The sequence below is a fragment of the Ruditapes philippinarum genome, unplaced genomic scaffold, assembly GCF_026571515.1.
Source record: "Ruditapes philippinarum isolate M1 unplaced genomic scaffold, ASM2657151v2 ctg4545_1_1_1_1, whole genome shotgun sequence".
Classification (NCBI taxonomy): Eukaryota; Metazoa; Mollusca; class Bivalvia; order Venerida; family Veneridae; genus Ruditapes; species Ruditapes philippinarum.
In genome coordinates this window covers 39,522-57,769 of record NW_026852534.1, presented here as the reverse complement: position 1 = coordinate 57,769, position 18,248 = coordinate 39,522, and the positions used below count along the sequence as shown (strand labels likewise).

General features: G+C 34.0%; 1 protein-coding gene across 1 annotated transcript; it reads right to left on the bottom strand.

Annotated features, from left to right (window-relative positions):
- Positions 1 to 386: 386 nt before the first annotated feature.
- Positions 387 to 11,427, bottom strand: LOC132716344 (uncharacterized). Its single transcript, XM_060699605.1, has 3 exons — positions 8,718 to 11,427; positions 2,205 to 2,322; positions 387 to 929 (listed from the first exon to the last, which is right to left on the bottom strand). The coding sequence occupies exon 1, from the start codon at positions 11,110 to 11,112 to the stop codon at positions 8,980 to 8,982; it is 2,133 nt and encodes a 710-aa protein (XP_060555588.1). The 5' UTR covers positions 11,113 to 11,427; the 3' UTR covers positions 387 to 929; positions 2,205 to 2,322; positions 8,718 to 8,979.
- Between the last annotated feature and the right edge of the window lie 6,821 nt (positions 11,428 to 18,248).

The window sequence follows — 18,248 nt, the reverse complement described above, 5'->3', positions numbered from 1 at the left end:
CTCAATAACATCATTGTTTGGAGTTCAATTGCAAGGAATTATATCATATATAATGTGCGCATATGAACAACAAACAGTGATGCTATCAAGCGATAAAATCACCGATTAATTTGATTCTAACATGACATCAACAAATTAATTATGCTGCCGTTCCTGATATTAGTCTAAATTGCGTCCGATTTGTTTCCTGTTTTTTTTCAGCACGTCTCAATTTTAGAGGTTACGTCACGTGTATAATGTTTACATCACATGTCTAAATATAGAACGTCAAACTGTGATTTTATTGCATAATAACACACACTTTCGGTTCTTCTATGTTCAATGGGGAAAAATGTAGGTCGTGTTAGAATAATATATAGCATATAATATATTAAAGTGTTTTTTGAACAAAATGTTATAATTTCGCCATATATATAATGTTTCCATTATAACTAAATCATTTTAGAACTCTATCAACATTTCCAAAATATATCAAAAATGTTCATAATTATCTTATTGTCTAATTGTAGTCGTGTTATCAATACTTATGGAAAATGTGCACATTGTAGACCAATCCACTTTAATTACAAGAATTTTTACAAGTTTCATTTGTGTTTTCTAAAGGTATGTGAGTAGTCCATAACAAAGTTTTCAGAAGGATATTTTTAAATATTTGACAGCGGCCTTGGTAAATAATTTTTTTTACAGATGTAAATTCTCCTTGAAGAAAACAAGTTTAAGTACAAACAATGCAAAAGTTTTCTGGTCTGTCTTTGTTTCAGCAAGGAACTAGAAGATTTTAAAAGTTATTGGTGATGCACTGTTTTTAAACAATTTTCTTGTGGATATGTTTCTGTAAAGCCAGGAACGAGGTGTTAATTAGTATTCATATTGGACTCTAGTAGAAGCATAATAATCATTGTTGCTGCAGATTTACTTGAGCTGATTTTCTGAAAAAAAAGTATAAAAAAGAATAAATGAGAAAATCTAAATATAACAGTGTGTAACAGTGTAGATTACAGGATTTATTAAGTATAATTATAATATATTTTATGTGTATTATGATTCACACACATTTAAGGTGAACCAAAGTAAATGCAAATCATAAAATTCCATATGCATAAGTAAACTAAATAATTTATTCATTATAGTGGCATGTGTTCACATTTTTTATAAATCAAATTATGTAACATATATAATCCATTTAGCCAAATCGCCCATAAGTCTCCTTGTTTGTAAAAATAGTTGCAATAAAGTGATAGAAATATAAATAGAATATATTGAAATTGCCCTTTATTATTATGGATCAATTTATAAGTCCTCGACCTGAGTAGAACCACAGACCTTCTGTAAGCAAATTGAATTGAATAAAACATCTTCCACCGGACGGCTGAAATGACTTATTTAAGCATATTAGCTGGAATACAAGTAGAATTACAGACCATCTGTAAGCAAACTGAATTGAATAATTTAGGCACAACCTGATATCACTGATAAGAGTGAGCCAACTTAATTGAATAATATAGGCATGAGCTGACAAGTTCAGAGGGGAACCTCGGGCTTTCCATGAAGGAACTTAATTGAAAAATACACCTTCCCCAAGCCAGCTGAATTGAATTTTTTAAGCATAAGCTGGTAATTCCAAGTAGAACCACAAACCTCTGTAAGCCAAACTGAATTTAATCATTTAGGCAAGAGCCGACATCTTAGTTAAGAACCACAGCCTTCTGTCAGTAATATGAATTAAGCTATTTGACAAAAGCTGATATTTGGTTTAGAGGCACGAGCTGATATACGAGTACAACCGACTAACCGGAGTACAGCTGGCCAACTGAGTAAAAATATTGGCATGCGATGACATCACAGTATAAACCCCAGGCCTGCTGAAAGCCATCTGGGCATAATAGCCGACATCTGAGTAGAATCAATGCCTGTTGTAAGCTAAATTAATTTAACTATTTGGCCTAAGCTGATATCCCAGTAGAACCACGGACCTTTCGTAATATAACTATAGTAACAAACTTTGCTTAAGAGGACTATTAAACTCAGATGGTATTGAAACTCGGCTTACAAACTTGGTGTAAAAATTTAATATTTTTTCAACATTTCCCTAAAAATCATGTTTATGATTTGGCTGAATGAAACAATTGTCCATTGATATTTTATTTCACTATTTTTATTGGTCATTATTGATCTGTCAATCATAAAGATAATTTAAGACTTACCTTGTCAACAAAGGAACATGGTATTTTTATTGCTCAAAATAATCTGTAACTCAACACAAATCCATATTGTAAAATGTCACAAGAGATTCTGCATCACAACAATTCTGATCCATGGCCGCTGAAACGAGAAATAAGACACAAGATTAACGCATAATAAGTATCTTATTAATGAGGAAATTTTGCAGAACAATGTCTTATTCTAATCTAGTTAAATGTTTGTGAACAAGAGGGTCATGATGAACCTTATGTCGCTCACTTGATTGTAAAGGCTCTAACTGACATGGAGCAATAAATTTTGCAAGTTATGAATGAAAAGCAGATTCTTATCTTAAATTGATAATTATCACAAAGTTCATATTTGCATCTCAAATATTGTACATTTAAGATAAATGTCACCGTAAGGCGGGACCTGTAACACTCTGCTTTTTCTCCCTTTTTTTGCTATGAAAATCAATGGTTGCTATGGAATGTCAATTGCTGCTATGAAATTCACTTCTTGCTATGGAGAGTTAACGGTTGCTTTTGAAAACAGTGGTTGGTATGGAAAGTAAATGGTTGTTATCAATTTATTATGTCATTAGTTGCTAGAAGTTAAAGGAACTCCACTGAGGTTTAAAAGCCTTAAAACGTAAGATTTGAATTTCTTACATAAATCAGCAGGGTACTGAAATTGAACAGAAATATATGCAAAGATAGCCTAGAAATTTGCTTTGAAATAAATGAAAAATGGTATTTTATGTTTTTCTTAGCCCGATTTGAGTGAGAAGCGTTTAAACGCTTTTCATTTCAGGTCATTTTTTACAATTTGAATAATTATTCTGGAAAAAGCAGTGCGCGAATGATCTGAAATTTTGCACAAAGATTAGTGGTCGAAACCTACATCTGGAAAAAATATTTTCAGTCCCATCAGGTCAAAAAAAGAAACCTCAGTTGAGTCCCTTTAATGTTTGCTAAGTATCAAAATAGCAATGGTTGTTTGGAAAGGTTAATAAACATTTAGAATCGAAGGAAAATCCATGACTCTTTGGGTGCACAGACGCTTGGGGGTCAGATCCTGCCCCTTACGTGATACACCCCTGTAAACACTCAATCAAAAATATTTTATTATTTAAACACAAATGGGACATCTGCTACAACGATACAACTGGTTTTCAAACAATTTTTACATATCTGAAAAAAATACATTTTACCATCAAGTCTCAATAAAGTTTATTGAGTTGGGTGCATGAGGCCAATATCGACCCTGATTCAATATATTTGTAATTTGTCAGAACTTGCTAGAATTCACAAGACAATAGTTTATACCAATAGTTCAGATGGTTTTATAGAAGTTGATTATTTTCATCTTAACTATAAAGATGCATACGCGTATGTATTATAAAAAAATAAAAGACCTGGGGCAGGTTCAATTGAGACCTCCAGGACGTAACAATTTGAAAAAACTTAATAGTGGTCCACAAAACAATATTTCATTCAGAATATCTATTAGCTAAATACCCTTTATGATTTTAGAGAATTATATATTTTATAATTTTGGTTTAACTACATACATATAAAGACAATCTTATTCTACACCCCAGGCAAACTAGGGAAATTTTGCCCCCCAAGCTATAATTTGTATAAACTTGTTCGAGGAGCACTGGACAATGTTTCATGCAAAATACCGAAGCTTTAGGCCTTTGAGATTTTTAACCCTTTCACTGCCATAGGGGCGACTTATGCCATACCTGTTACTTTCGGCTTATTTGCCATATGGACGGCTTTTGCCGTTTCTATAATACTGCAGTAATCATAATAATAATTATAATAATAAAAATTATAATAAATGTAAAGAAAATTATACCATCGGTAATAATTATTATTATACTAGCCACAGGAACTTGAAATTCTATCAAATAACCAATATTAATTATAATATCCAAATATACCCCCTATATACTATAAATAAACAGTATAGTATATAGGGGGTATATTTTGCATATTATCGTTAATATAGTGATAGAATTTCAAGTTCCTGTGTACTAGCATATTTGGAACATAAATAGTTATTATAATACTAATAACAAATAATAATAATAATTATATTATTTAATAAAGTAGTAATTTCTTAGAAAACCCTCTGGCAAATAGGTGATCAATAAAACAATAACCTTCTGGCAGCGAAAGAGTTAAAGTTTTATGCGAAAATCAAAAATCCATGACCCCCTCCCCCTTTTATTTAATCCAACAGCTGTAATTTAACAAACTTGGTTGATTTCCACTAGAGTATGGATCTTGACAAATATTTAAGATTAAACCTTCATTGTAACATGTAAATGGGTATAATTATGTAAATAAGGGAGGTAAATCTACAGTATATATTATAGATCTCTGTAATGTGGACTGTGGAGTTACCCCTCTTATAAAATAGAACAGTCTGTTAAAATTCTTAAAAGAATAGCTGTACAATTTACTGTATGTATATTGTTTTAATTGTATATGTATGTATAGATCAGACTATAATAAAGAATAAATATATAATTCATAAGGGAACCTATCTAAAATGTTACCAATATATCCCCGTACTGCCTCTTTCCGATCAGCTAACAGATTTTCCTACAATAACTGACAGTGAAATTATATTAAAAAAAATTCTCTTTCAATTCTTCGAATATTATCATTTTAGCTAATAAATGCACAAACTTTTTAAAATTTTACCTGAATTATTATTATGAATCGAGGACAAATCATTACTGACCCCTTTTCCTGTTATTCTAAATTTCACAACCACTATCAATCAGTTAACAAAATATAAACTATACCACAAAAAATGTCATACAATGTTAAAATATAATCAGTTATGTATTATGGAGAAATTTTGACAAACTCAACTTCAGGTAAATGGTAATAAACAATTTTAACCTAATTATAATGCCATTTTTTAATCTTGATATCTATTTGCAGTGGTAAAGCTGTCACAATTAGGGTATGGATGTACATTTCAATTTGCATAACAGAAAAAAGCATGTTCTCGAGAATTTTTTAGGATCTTAAGGTCTATATGACACCATTCTAGTGACTGCTTACTGAAAAGTTATCAGAGATAATGTTTTTCCTTGTTTAAGTGACTGTTACTTTACTGATGTATTACCTTCCAATTAAGAATTGTATGGTAAAATATGTACATATTAAAATTATAGCTTTTGAAGTGCAGTATATATTATGACTTCAAGATATTGAAACAGTTGTCCAACTTAATATCCATTTCAGCAGACTGACAAAAAACTGAGTCTGTAAATCATTTTTTTGAGAAAATTATTGCGATTTGTAACTGGCTAAATAAAGGATTAGTGGAAAACACACATTTCACATATTTTGAACTAAAATGCTAGCATTTTCTTTTTTATCGCCATAATTGACATTGCTGCTAATAAATGTAGTCAAAGTGAATGCAAGATGTGCTTACAGTTTGGTTACATGACAAATAAGGTCAAAAATAAAAAAATTCTAGGGATGATTGAAAAGTGGTTGTGATTGAAAACTGGCAGTATGTGGATACATTTAAGGAAATTTTAAGTGCCCCCACCCCCCTTGTTGGGCAAACATTGACCCAATGACTTTAATGATTTAAACATACTTGGTACAGGTAAACTAGACAATGCCTAATGCAAAATACCTTAGCTTTACTAAAGATTAGTATTGATTGATTAAGAAAAGATGACATTTTAATTATATGAAAAAAAATCATGCCACCCCCCCCCCCATCGGGCTGGGTCAGTTAAGACCCTAGGACTACAATCATACTATCTGGTTTAAAGGAAACTGGTTGACAGGTCAGCTTTTAATTAATAATTAAAAATATTAATTAAACAAGATATGTTTGTAAAACATGTATGCCCCCTATCAGCAGCCAATTAGTCATGTGATAAGGTTATTATGCATGACTTCTGACCCAGTGATCAAACAATTAATAAGGGTTATAAAGTATCTACTGGTCATGTCCTTGACCTTTGACCCCTTGACCCAAAACTCAATAGGGGTCATCTGCTGGTCACGACCAATCATCATACAAAGTTTGAAGTTCCTAGGCCTAGGCGTTTTTAGTAAATTGATCAGAAACCGTTTTTACCTGAAAGGTCAATGTGACCTTGACCTTTGACCCCTTGACCCCAAAATCAATAGGGGTCATCTGCTGGTCATGACCAATCACCATGCCAAGTTTGAAGTTCTTAGGCCTAAGGGTTCTCTTATTATTGATCGGAAACCGTTTTAACATACAAGGTCAATGTGACCTTGACCTTTGACCCCAAAATCAATAGGGGTCATCTGCTGGTCATGACCAATCACCATGCCAAGTTTGAAGTTTCTAGGCCGAAGCGTTCTTTAGTTATTGATCAGAAACCGTTTTTACTTACAAGGTCATTGTGACCTTGACCTTTGACCCCTTGATCCCAAAATCAATAGGAGTAATCTGCTGGTCATGACAAATCACCATACCAAGTTTGAAGTTCCTAGGCCTAAGGGTTCTTTAGTTATTGATCGGAAACCGTTTTTACCTAAGAGGTCAATGTGACCTTGACCTTTGACCCCTAGACCCCAAAATCAATAGTGGTCATCTACTGATCATGACCAATCACCATCTCAAGTTTGAAGTCCCTAGGCCTAAGGGTTCTTTCATTATTGATCAGAAACCGTTTTTACCTACAAGGTCAATGTGACCTTGACTTTTGACCCCTTAATGCCAAAATCAATAGGGGTCATCTGATTGGTCATAACCAATCACCATACCAAGTTTGAAGTTCCTAGGCCTAAGGGTTCTTTTGTTATTGATCAGGAACCGTTTTTAATTAAAAGGTCAATGTGACCTTGACCTTTGACCCCTTGACCCCAAAATCTATACGGGTCATCTACTGATCATGACCAATCACCATACCAAGTTTGAAGTTCTTAGGCCTTAAGGTTCTTTAGTTATTGATCGGAAACCGTTTTTACCTACAAGGTCAATGTGACCTTGACCTTTGACCCCTTGACCCCAAAATCAATAGGGGTCATCTACTGATCATGACCAATCACCATACCAAGTTTGATGTTCCTAAGCCTTAAGGTTCTTTAGGTATTGATCGGAAACCGTTTTTACCTACAAGGTCAATATGACCTTGACCTTTGACCCCTTGACCCCAAAATCAATAGGGGTCATCTACTGATCATGACCAATCACCATACCAAGTTTGAAGTTCCTAGGCCTTAAGGTTATTTAGTTATTGATCGGAAACCGTTTTTGCTTTTAAGGTCAATGTGACCTTGACCTTTGACCCCTTGACCCCAAAATCAATAGGGGTCATCTACTGGTCATGACTAATCACCATACAAAGTTTGAAGTTCCTAGGCCTTAAGGTTCTTTAGTTATTGATCGGAAACTGTTTTTGCTTTCAAGGTCAATGTGACCTTGACCTTTGACCCCTTGACTCCAAAATCAATAGGGGTCATCTACTGATCATGACCAATCACCATGCCAAGTTTGAAGTTCCTAGGCCTTAAGGTTCTTTTAGTTTACTGATCAGAAACCGTTTTTGCTTACAAGGTCAATGTGACCTTGACCTTTGACCCCTTGACCCCAAAATCAATAGGGGTCATCTACTGATCATGACCAATCACCATACCAAGTTTGAAGTTCCTAGGCCTTAAGGTTATTTAGTTATTGATCGGAAACCGTTTTTTGCTTTTAAGGTCAATGTGACCTTGACCTTTGACCCCTTGACCCCAAAATCAATAGGGGTCATCTACTGGTCATGACTAATCACCATACAAAGTTTGAAGTTCCTAGGCCTTAAGGTTCTTTAGTTATTGATCGGAAACTGTTTTTGCTTTCAAGGTCAATGTGACCTTGACCTTTGACCCCTTGACTCCAAAATCAATAGGGGTCTGCTACTGGTCATGACCAATCACCATACCAAGTTTGAAGTTCCTAGGCCTTAAGGTTCTTTAGTTATTGATCGGAAACCGTTTTTGCTTTCAAGATCAATGTGACCTTGACCTTTGACCCCTTGACCCCAAATCAATAGGGGTCATCTACTGGTCATGACCAATCACCATACCAAGTTTGAAGTTCCTAGGCCTTAAGGTTCTTTAGTTATTGATCGGAAACCGTTTTTGCTTTCAAGGTCAATGTGACCTTGACCTTTGACCCTTGACCCCAAAATCAATAGGGGTCATCTACTGGTCATGAACCAATCACCATACCAAGTTTGAAGTTCCTAGGCCTAAGGGTTTCTTTAGTTATCACTCGGAAAACCATTTGGTCTACGGACCGACGGACCGACGGACCGACAAGTGCAAAGCAATATACCCCCTTTTTTTCAAAATGGGGGCATAAAAATTGATTTATTTAAATCAAATATTTTCAAGTAAAAGTTTAAAGAGTATTGTTCACTGTTAATATATAATCCATTTCAGTTCTTACATACTTGTATGCATCTATAACAAAAAAAAAAAAAAAAAAAAACAAAAAAAAAAAATCAATATAAAATCACTCACCTGTTAAATATTTCCTTATCCTAATCCAATTTTATATCCATTGAATTCCGTCAAAACTTCCTTGAATTATTTATATTAATTAAATGTTTTTATTTATAAACAATTGTCACTTAAATTATTAATTGAAAACGAAAGTACATGTGTCCTAGTTAAAGTTTGAAGAGCCGCCATTTTGTTTCTAAGTGTCCATAATTAAATTGTTTTTATTAATTAAAATCATTTAAGTAATGGCTTCAATTTATTTCACAATGTTTTTCCGTGTCTATTCTTTGCTTGGTTTTATTGTTTTGAACTCAAATGGCTGCCACCTGCCCTCCACCAAGGTCTCTTCTTGTATCACATGAAAAGTTTGTGATCTCCGAATATTTTCTCTAACACGGTCATATTCTGTTTCCGGTTTAATGCCTTTCATCTTTACTGTAACTGACTGCGGCAGATTTTCCAGCACGTTAAAAAAGTTCTGTAAACTTCTTGCAGACATTTCTATGTCCCACAACCTCACACGTTCAATATTCAACATGTCACGTGACAGTAACAGTGAACTTTCATCTACATTGACTCTCCGCAAATTAACATAAACTAATGACGGTGTTGATATATTTAATTGTAGCCTCCCAGGTAACTGCACCAAGACTAACTTTGATAGAGTTGACTGTTGAGACAAGTCCAAGTTCCATCTCTTACAATCATGGAGGCGGCCATGTTCTTTACAGTGTAACTTCCTCAATGTTAACTCTTTCATTGATTTTTGACCGGAGATAAAATTGAAAAATGTTTCCAGCATTTTGTGAGATAACGTGAAGTGTTCAATATATAAATATTGTAAGTTTTGACATCGCGCCATGTTTTCACTAAGATTTTCTTCATCATTTCTCCATGTACCAAACAACAAAGTAACGGACTGTAAACTGGGAAACAATATCCGACTTATCTCAGCCTCCTTCTCCCTGCCACCATGATAGTAAAGTTTCTGTATATAACTGAGATCTGTGAGAGAGAATAAATCTATAATTTCACGTAAACTGCTGGAAGTATTGTAGATGTTTATATAAAGTGATTTTATGTTGGTTTTATTTTGTTTTAATAAACGTTGTAACTGCTCACTGTGCACCTCGGTGTTCTCTTTAATGAAGAAATCTTGTAAACATAATTGAATATTTTCACTTTCAGGCATTTCTTGTAAACACGACATGAACATTTTCTGTATGTTATACAATGGGCTATTGTACAAGTACTCGTCACCTGTCCTAGCTCTATAGTCGCGTGTTTTCTCGTCTTCATTTATCACAGACATCAAATCATTTGATATTGCACACATCCGGTCAGCATTCATTTCAGTTATAAATTCACAAATTTTTGACATGTCCAGAATGTCTTGAACATTTCTACATTTCTCTACAACAGTTTTTTGCGCGTCACTTTGGGAACTTATAAAAATGGCGGCAAAGAATTCTTGCACTGTTTTGTGGGAAAACGACACTTTACTGAATTTTTTCGTTAGTGTTTTGGATGTACTTTCTGACAACATTCCTGAGTGAAGGGTGAAATTCATCATGTCTTGTGCGAGATATTTTCTAGCAATTGATCCATCAAATACCAGCGTGTTTTCTTTTGTTTCATTGAATAATGTATAATAAGCCAATTTCCCTAAATTCAGCAGGAGTGGGTAGTATCTTTTACAGTTGTCATATTCAGCTAAGCATTCTGGGATGTCACTGGAAGAAAGTTCCCACGATTGTTGAAGCTCCCCGTGGATCTGAATCGTTCTCGATAAAAGAAGCTCGACTATATTTATATACAGATCACATTTTGAATCTCCTATTTGAATACCGTCACACCATAAACAAATAGTATATATTAAAAGAAGAGGCACACAAGCAAGCTGGGCGTTTTGTCTCCTATTGATTGTTTGTATGAACTGCCTGACGTCACTGTCTAATAAATCTTTATTCTGGTGAGATTTTAATCTTTGTAATATCCTTCTTATAAGCGTGACGGCCGAATTGTTACTTAATTGTGTAATTTCTACCTTTTTTCCTATTTGACACGAATTTAGATTCAAAACTCCTAATTTCCAGGGTCGCGTAGTGGTCAGTATTGTACATTTTTTTCGGTCATTCCTATGGGGGATTGATCGCGGCGATCTGTCACATTTCATTTCGGGGTGGGTCCATTCATCTAGTCCGTCAAGTATAACGAGGCATTTTTCATTTTTCAAGATTTTAAGGAGAAAGTCCTCTGAAGGCTTTTCTTCTAGACCCAAATTTGAAAGAATCTTTTTAAATATTATATCATCTACTGAACATAAATTGTTCGAATTTCGCAGTAAAACCAGAAATAAGAAATCAAATCCTTGCATACAGTCTATATCATCTTTTGACAAAACATTACTCATGTGTTCGTCTGGGTAATGGGCTTGACACCAAACATTAGCCAAATACTTGGAAAATGCAGTTTTTCCGAGCCCAGCATCAGCGAGTACATATATTTCTCGATTTTCCGTATTGTCAAATTTGAATATCTCCGATAACGATTTGACTGGTATTTTTTCATCATTTCTCGTTGATGTTGAGACTACTGAGCTCAGTTCCGGACTGATATAGAAAGAAGCCAACGGAGTGTCTTTCTCTTCAAAAAGAGGCGACAGGAACACTTTACTGTGTCTTGTTTTGTAGAATTCAAGCAAGCCATCTTTTACCTCTGAAATATATAATAAAAACACATGTTATATATATATTATATTACTCAATAATTTGAAATTAATTAGACGAGCAAATGATAAATGAAAACTATATATAGATTTTTATGATACTTATATATAGATATTTATGGCATATATTTGTTATCAAAGTGTAAAGCTTTGTATCAATGCAATTATTGAAATGACCAAGCAATTTAAATCTTTGCCAATATTCTAACCGAACTCACAATCTGGAGATAGAAAAGGGAAGGCACGATAATATTCAAATAGAAAATGTCGAAATTGTTCATTAAATTTGGTAGAAACAGAATATCATTTCTTATTAATATGCAATTTACATAGAAAAGTTTTTAATATTGCCTACAATGCAGAAATTTTTAAAAACACTTATGACAAGCACAAATATCAAAACAATAATCTGGCAAGTTATCTGTATTATGCATTTAAAGAAAGGACCTAACGTTATATTATAGTATCCAGGGCTGCGTTTCATGGAGAGTCCTAAGTCTTAAGTTTGTCTTAAGATAAAAATTGTGACAATTTTGCGTTTCAAAGAAAGTCTTAAAAAAGGTCCTAACTTATGACTCCTATACTTATGACCAAAAACAGTCCTAAGTCTAGGAGTGTTTTAAAGGTATCTTAACCCTTTCGCTGCCAGAGGGTTATTGTTTTATTGTTCACCTATTTGCCAGAGGATTTTCTAAGAAATTACCATATTATTAATTAATATAATTATTATTATTTGTTATTAGTATTATGATAATTATATATGTTCCCAAAATTGTTAGTATAATAATAATTATTGTCGATGGTATAATTTTCTTTATATTTATTATTATTTTTATTATTATTATTATTAATTTATTATTATTACTATTATTATTATAGAAACGGCTAAAGCCGTCCATATGGCAAATACGCCGAAAATAACAGGTACGGCTTAAGCCGTCCCTATGGCAGTGAAAGGGTTAAGATTGTCCCAAGTCAAAACCACTTCAAAATCAAACAACTTTTTGTTGAATTTTGTATTGAAAACTATCTAGAATGATAGATAATGGTCTAACTAAGAAAATAGATCCGAACACCTATATCTTTAATTCAGTCATTAACGCTGTACAAACGTTTAAAGAGTTGTTTACATGACGTCACAATGTAGCGCCAAATGTCGCGTGCTAGACGCATCTATAAAATTAATAATAATATTACTGCGCGCTGTACCATTGCAGTTGCGTATCAAGCAAGGGGGTAACCATTTTTTACAATGAATTTAAATAAAACGGTTATTTTATCGTTTTTCGTGAAATATGGTACATGTGTGTATATATTTTCACTCAACATGATAAGAGGGCAATACATTACTTTTTATACTTGCTATAATCAATTACATAGTAAATCCAATCCGGGATTATGCGCGTGCCATTGTATTTTGTAACTTTTTTCAGGAGAGCAAATTGGTCATAAGTCTTAAGTTTAAAACAAAAGAGAGGACAGTTACTTGAAACGGTCTTAAGTGCAAAAACTTTTTCTCCTAAAGTTGGTCATAAGTCCGAGGATTTAGGATTAACTTAGGACTCTCCATGAAACGCAGCTCAGAAACACTCTAATTGCAAGTTAATGATATAATGCAACGTCTACTTTGCTTAAGCACAGACACTTGGAATGTGGAGCTTAAAAAGTCTTTAGAATCCAAATAAAATGTATATTTGTCAATCCCGGCACATGGGGAAGCAGTCCTATATTGGCCCCTGATATAAAAGGAGAAAACCTGATATATTTTAATGATTACACATAATGTGGACAAATATTTGCAGTACATATTTTACATATTTTTCGATGTTCGGAAATTGTTTTAAAAGCATGATTATATACATATATAAAATGGTTACAATTTAAATTAAAACATGCAGGACCTTTAATGGAATTGGGCAATAGTCTTTACCACTATTATCATGCTAGTGGTTCAAATGCAATAATGTCCACAAATTCATTTTGAACAATTTCACACTAAGAAACAATTTTTTATCAATTTATGAAGATTTTTTGTTTTATATGACATGATAATAGTGTATTTATTCTCCACGATATTCTACATAAAGAGGACGATCACAGATAAGTCGCTCACCTGAAAACCATTTTATACAAATTCCAAAATTAGCACCTTTATAATGAATGGACATGTGTAGCAACTTCGATGCAATGGATTAGATTTGAATAATGACAATAAAGCCAAAAATGAAAGTATGCATCTGTACTGAATTTACTAAATAAAATTTGTAATAATTTATACACTCTTAACAACTGACGTACCCTTTGAATGTTTGGATATTCTATAAACACTTTGTTAAGAAACACTTATCAACTTTATTTGTCAAACATTATTCATAATTGAGCCGTGTCACGACAAAACCAACATAATGGGTTTGCGACCAGCATGGATCAAGACCAGCCTGCGCATCCGCGCAGTTTGATCAGGATCCATGCTATTCGCTATCAGTTTCTCTACTTGTAATAGAGTTGGTAAGCGAACAGCATGGATCCTGATCAGACTGCGCGGATGCGCAGGCTGGTCTGGATACATGCTGGTCCTAAACGCATTATGTTGGTTTTGTTATGACACGGCTCATATGTTCCTGCACCTTAATATACATGTATGTCAAATAAGAGGAGGAACATAAATCGTTGAATTATCTTTTTTATGTCTTCATATCACTGTTGCATGTACACAGCAGTGAATGGTCATTTAGCGGATATAAACAGTGCTGAGAACGTTTTTATTGTATGATTTTACAGACACTTGGGAGTCAGACCCAGATTATAAGGGTCCCGCTCTGTCCCCACGCGTGTCTGTCTATGATCATACAAGTGGCCAATGTCCCGCTGTACGGTAACTGAGTTTTAGGGCCAACTTTTGGACGAAATGCGACCACATTTCCCTACTTTAAAGGAATATATTTTCTCGCTATTTCTTAAAAAAAACTTCAAAACAAGAGATTTACTTTTCCCCAAAAGTGGAACAGACAGGGATATTGTTTTCCGAAAACAAAATGGTATATGAGTTACATATCTTTATACATACGGTACATTTTATAATTATGTTTTTATGTCCCCTAATTCCCCCTCCGTAACGCATTTCCCTTCTCTGTGTGCATGTCACAATGCCATTGAATAGGAAAGAAAGCACTAAGGCACAGTCTGGCCGCAAGTGTTAAACAATTCTTCATAGATCCAATTATTGATCCGGAGGAACGCAGGAAATGAAAATATATCCCCTCCACTCCCTCCAAATATTCACACCCAAGTTACAATTTCCGGCAGTATCAATTATAAATGATAGATTTAATCTATCAAAAGTCATTATCAACAGTATATATTTTTTGTCAATGAATCAGTAAATTTATTTAAAAATAAAATTATAAAATATTCAATATAAATACAGGAAAACTACGGTGGCATAGAGGTGACATTTGCAGTTTTATTTTATCTCGTGGCCACGACTTATTATCTTGAGGCCTCAAGATATTATCTCGTGGCCACGACTTATTATCTTGTGGCCACGACTTATTATCTTGTGACCACGACTTATTATCTCGTGGCCACGAGTTATTATCTTGTGGCCACGACTTATGATCTTGTGGCCACGACTTATTATCTCGTGGCCTCAAGATATTATCTCGTGGCCACGACTTATTATCTCGTGGCCACAACTTATTATATTGTGGCCTCAAGATATTATGTCGTGGCCGCGACTTATTATCTTGTGGCCTCAAGATATTATCTCGTGGCCACGAGTTATTATCTTGTGGCCACGACTTATTATTTCGTGGCCACGACTTATAATCTTGTGGCCACGACTTATTACAGCCAATTAAAATGGTCGTTTCATCTTGAATAAAAGTTAATATCACAACGACCGTATATCACACTGGCCAAAGTGTCACAAGAGCGGCGGGTCAAACGCTGCAGCGGTGAATAAGGGGGACGTTTTATAATTGTTAGTGTACCCCTTTCTTCTGTTTTGTATGGTCAGGTGTTTCTTTCATTCATCTTTAAAGATATACTTTGCTTAAATTTGATATTAGAAAATATTGATAATTGTTACACTGTCTCTTTGTAAACATAAAATAAACATGTTTTGACTTCACATTAGATAAACCTTGCTCACCATTGAATATTAAAATCACAGACATTTATTTAAATCTATGATATTCTAACTTAATGCGTCTAACTTGAATAAAGAAATCAATAAACTATGTACAGGAAGCTGCATTCCCTATAACAGGTCAAGTAATCTTTACTTAAAAAAAACTGACACAACATAAATTCATGGTTAACATCAATATTGTGTAGAATTTTAAACATAACATATCAACTATCTGTGAAGTCAAAACATGTTTATTTTATCTTTACATGTACAAAGGGACTATGAAACAATTATCAATATTGTCTTAGCGTTTGACCCGCCGCTCTTAGTGTGATATAAGGTCTTAGTGATATTAACTTTTGTTCAAGATGAAACGTCCATTTTCATTGGCTGAAAAAAGTCGTGGCCACAAGATAATAACTCGTGGCCACGAGATAATAAGTCGTGGCCTCAATATAGTAAGTTGTGGCCTCAATATAATAAGTCGTGGCCACGAGAAAATAAGTCGTGGCCACAAGATAATAACTCGTGGCCACAAGATAATATCTTGAGGCCACAAGATAATAAGTCGTGGCCTCAAGATAATATGTCGTGGTCACAAGATAATAAGTCGTGGCCACAAGTTAATAACTCGTGGCCACGAGATAATATCTTGAGGCCACAAGATAATAAGTCGTGGCCACGAGATAATAAGTCGTGACCACGAGATAACATCTTGAGGCCTCAAGATAATAAGTCGTGGCCACGAGATAAAATAAAAGTGCAAATGTCACCTCTATGCCACCGTAGAAAACAAATTCTTACCAAGACATTAATAAAAAAAATGAAAACAGCATCAAAATTCCTGGTTAATTATTCTCGTCTGGAGTTCCGTACTTAATGAACTGCAACTGACATAATTTAAAGACTATTTCATATGAAGAGACAACTGTCATTAGTTCTATTTAAAGATTAATTAACTCATAGGCGCGAAAATATCATTAAATGGCGCGAAAAAAAGCTTAAGACTATCGCATTAACGCAACAGTTCAAAGAAAGTAAAAATCGTTCAAATTCTCAAACTTTCCTCGTATTACTCCTCGGATCGGGACTAGAGGTGAAATAACCCTTGAATGAGTTATATGTACATATTTTCTGTCGGCGAACTTCTGTCATAATTAGTCAGTGCATAGATAATAACACTTCGCAAATGTTTTAATTTCTCCACTTGCTAAATGCCCCGGAAAAAGGCTATTTTTTATATATCTCATGAGGCAGAAATTCTTGAAAGTATGGGGAAAAATGTCAAGTTTTATTCAATTGTTATGTTGCATCCTTATAATTATGCATAGAACTTGAGAATGTTAATAATATTAAATGTCAAAAACAGGAAAAAATGGAAATGTTGCATGGTCGGAAGGGTAGTGGTGAATGCCTCGCAACATTAATGCCCTTTAGCACATATTTAGTCTGAGCTCAGCGGTTAGACTAAATTCGAATTAAGAACCGTTTTCAAGGTTTTTCACCGTTTAGCAATGCTCCAATGCATGTATCAGTCCTTTTAAGGAAAAAATCAAACATATTTCTTTCAATATGTATTTTTTTTCTTATATGAAACAAAACAAAAATGTAAAGTAAAAACTACAGATATAATTATACAATATAGATAAATATACTTTAAACTCCGATGAGAATTGATTAAAAACTGTTGTTAGGAGAATAAGAAATATAATTATATCTCATACAACATACAAAACGAATGTACATATGCAATCACTTAACGGAAATGTACGATTGAATTGTCTCGAAGGTATCCGGGATCAGTATCGGCTAAAACACATACGTTAAGGACCCATTTGTAAAACAAAGCAGAGGATGAATTGGATCCACAACGTCAATTGACGCGCGTCAAATGTTAATTCTAAAACGCTCCATACTAATCCCCTATCAAAAAGATATGATTATCAAGTGCATTATTTAAGAAATAACATCGGCTTGAGAGGTGTATATCGGCTATTTAACACCGGTTTGGAGTTTTGATGCGTAGGAATTGACCACGAAGGCCGTAGGCCTGAGTGGTTAATTTTTTCGCATCAAAACGACAAAACCGGTGTTAAGTAGCCGATATACACCTCTCAGGCCGATGTTATTTCGATTCTAACACGACAAAATAATGAAAATCACTCATGTTATTTTTCAAGCGGAAATACTTTCCGGTGCCGATTTTCGTACAACGCTGTTCGATTTTCGCACCCTACTGTTGCGAAGATATAGAAATTATCAAACAAAAGAAATAATAAGAAAAAAACGTTATTTTATCAAGTTTTCAACATTAAAAACTTACGTCGTTTTGTGTTTACATCAGTGCCCCATTTATCATTCTTGTATGTATGAAATAACGTCAGCTTGTTTATGAGTGAGTTGTTTACTTAGGATGACGTCATTACGCTGCTCACGGATTGGCGCCGTTTTGTCAAAATATTTATTAACTGATATGGATCTTATATGTGGCGTTAGTGTAATGTGAGATATTATTTCGGTATTGTATGAAAAGAAAACATAATACGAACGGAAAATATAAATAAAAATGCTTTTTATTGTTGCTTTAAAATGCTTTGTAAACTATACAATCGAGGGTGAAAACATAACAGCGCATATACAAGTAGTCCCAAACGAGTGTTTATTGGCAGTTTAACACCAGTTTTTTTCC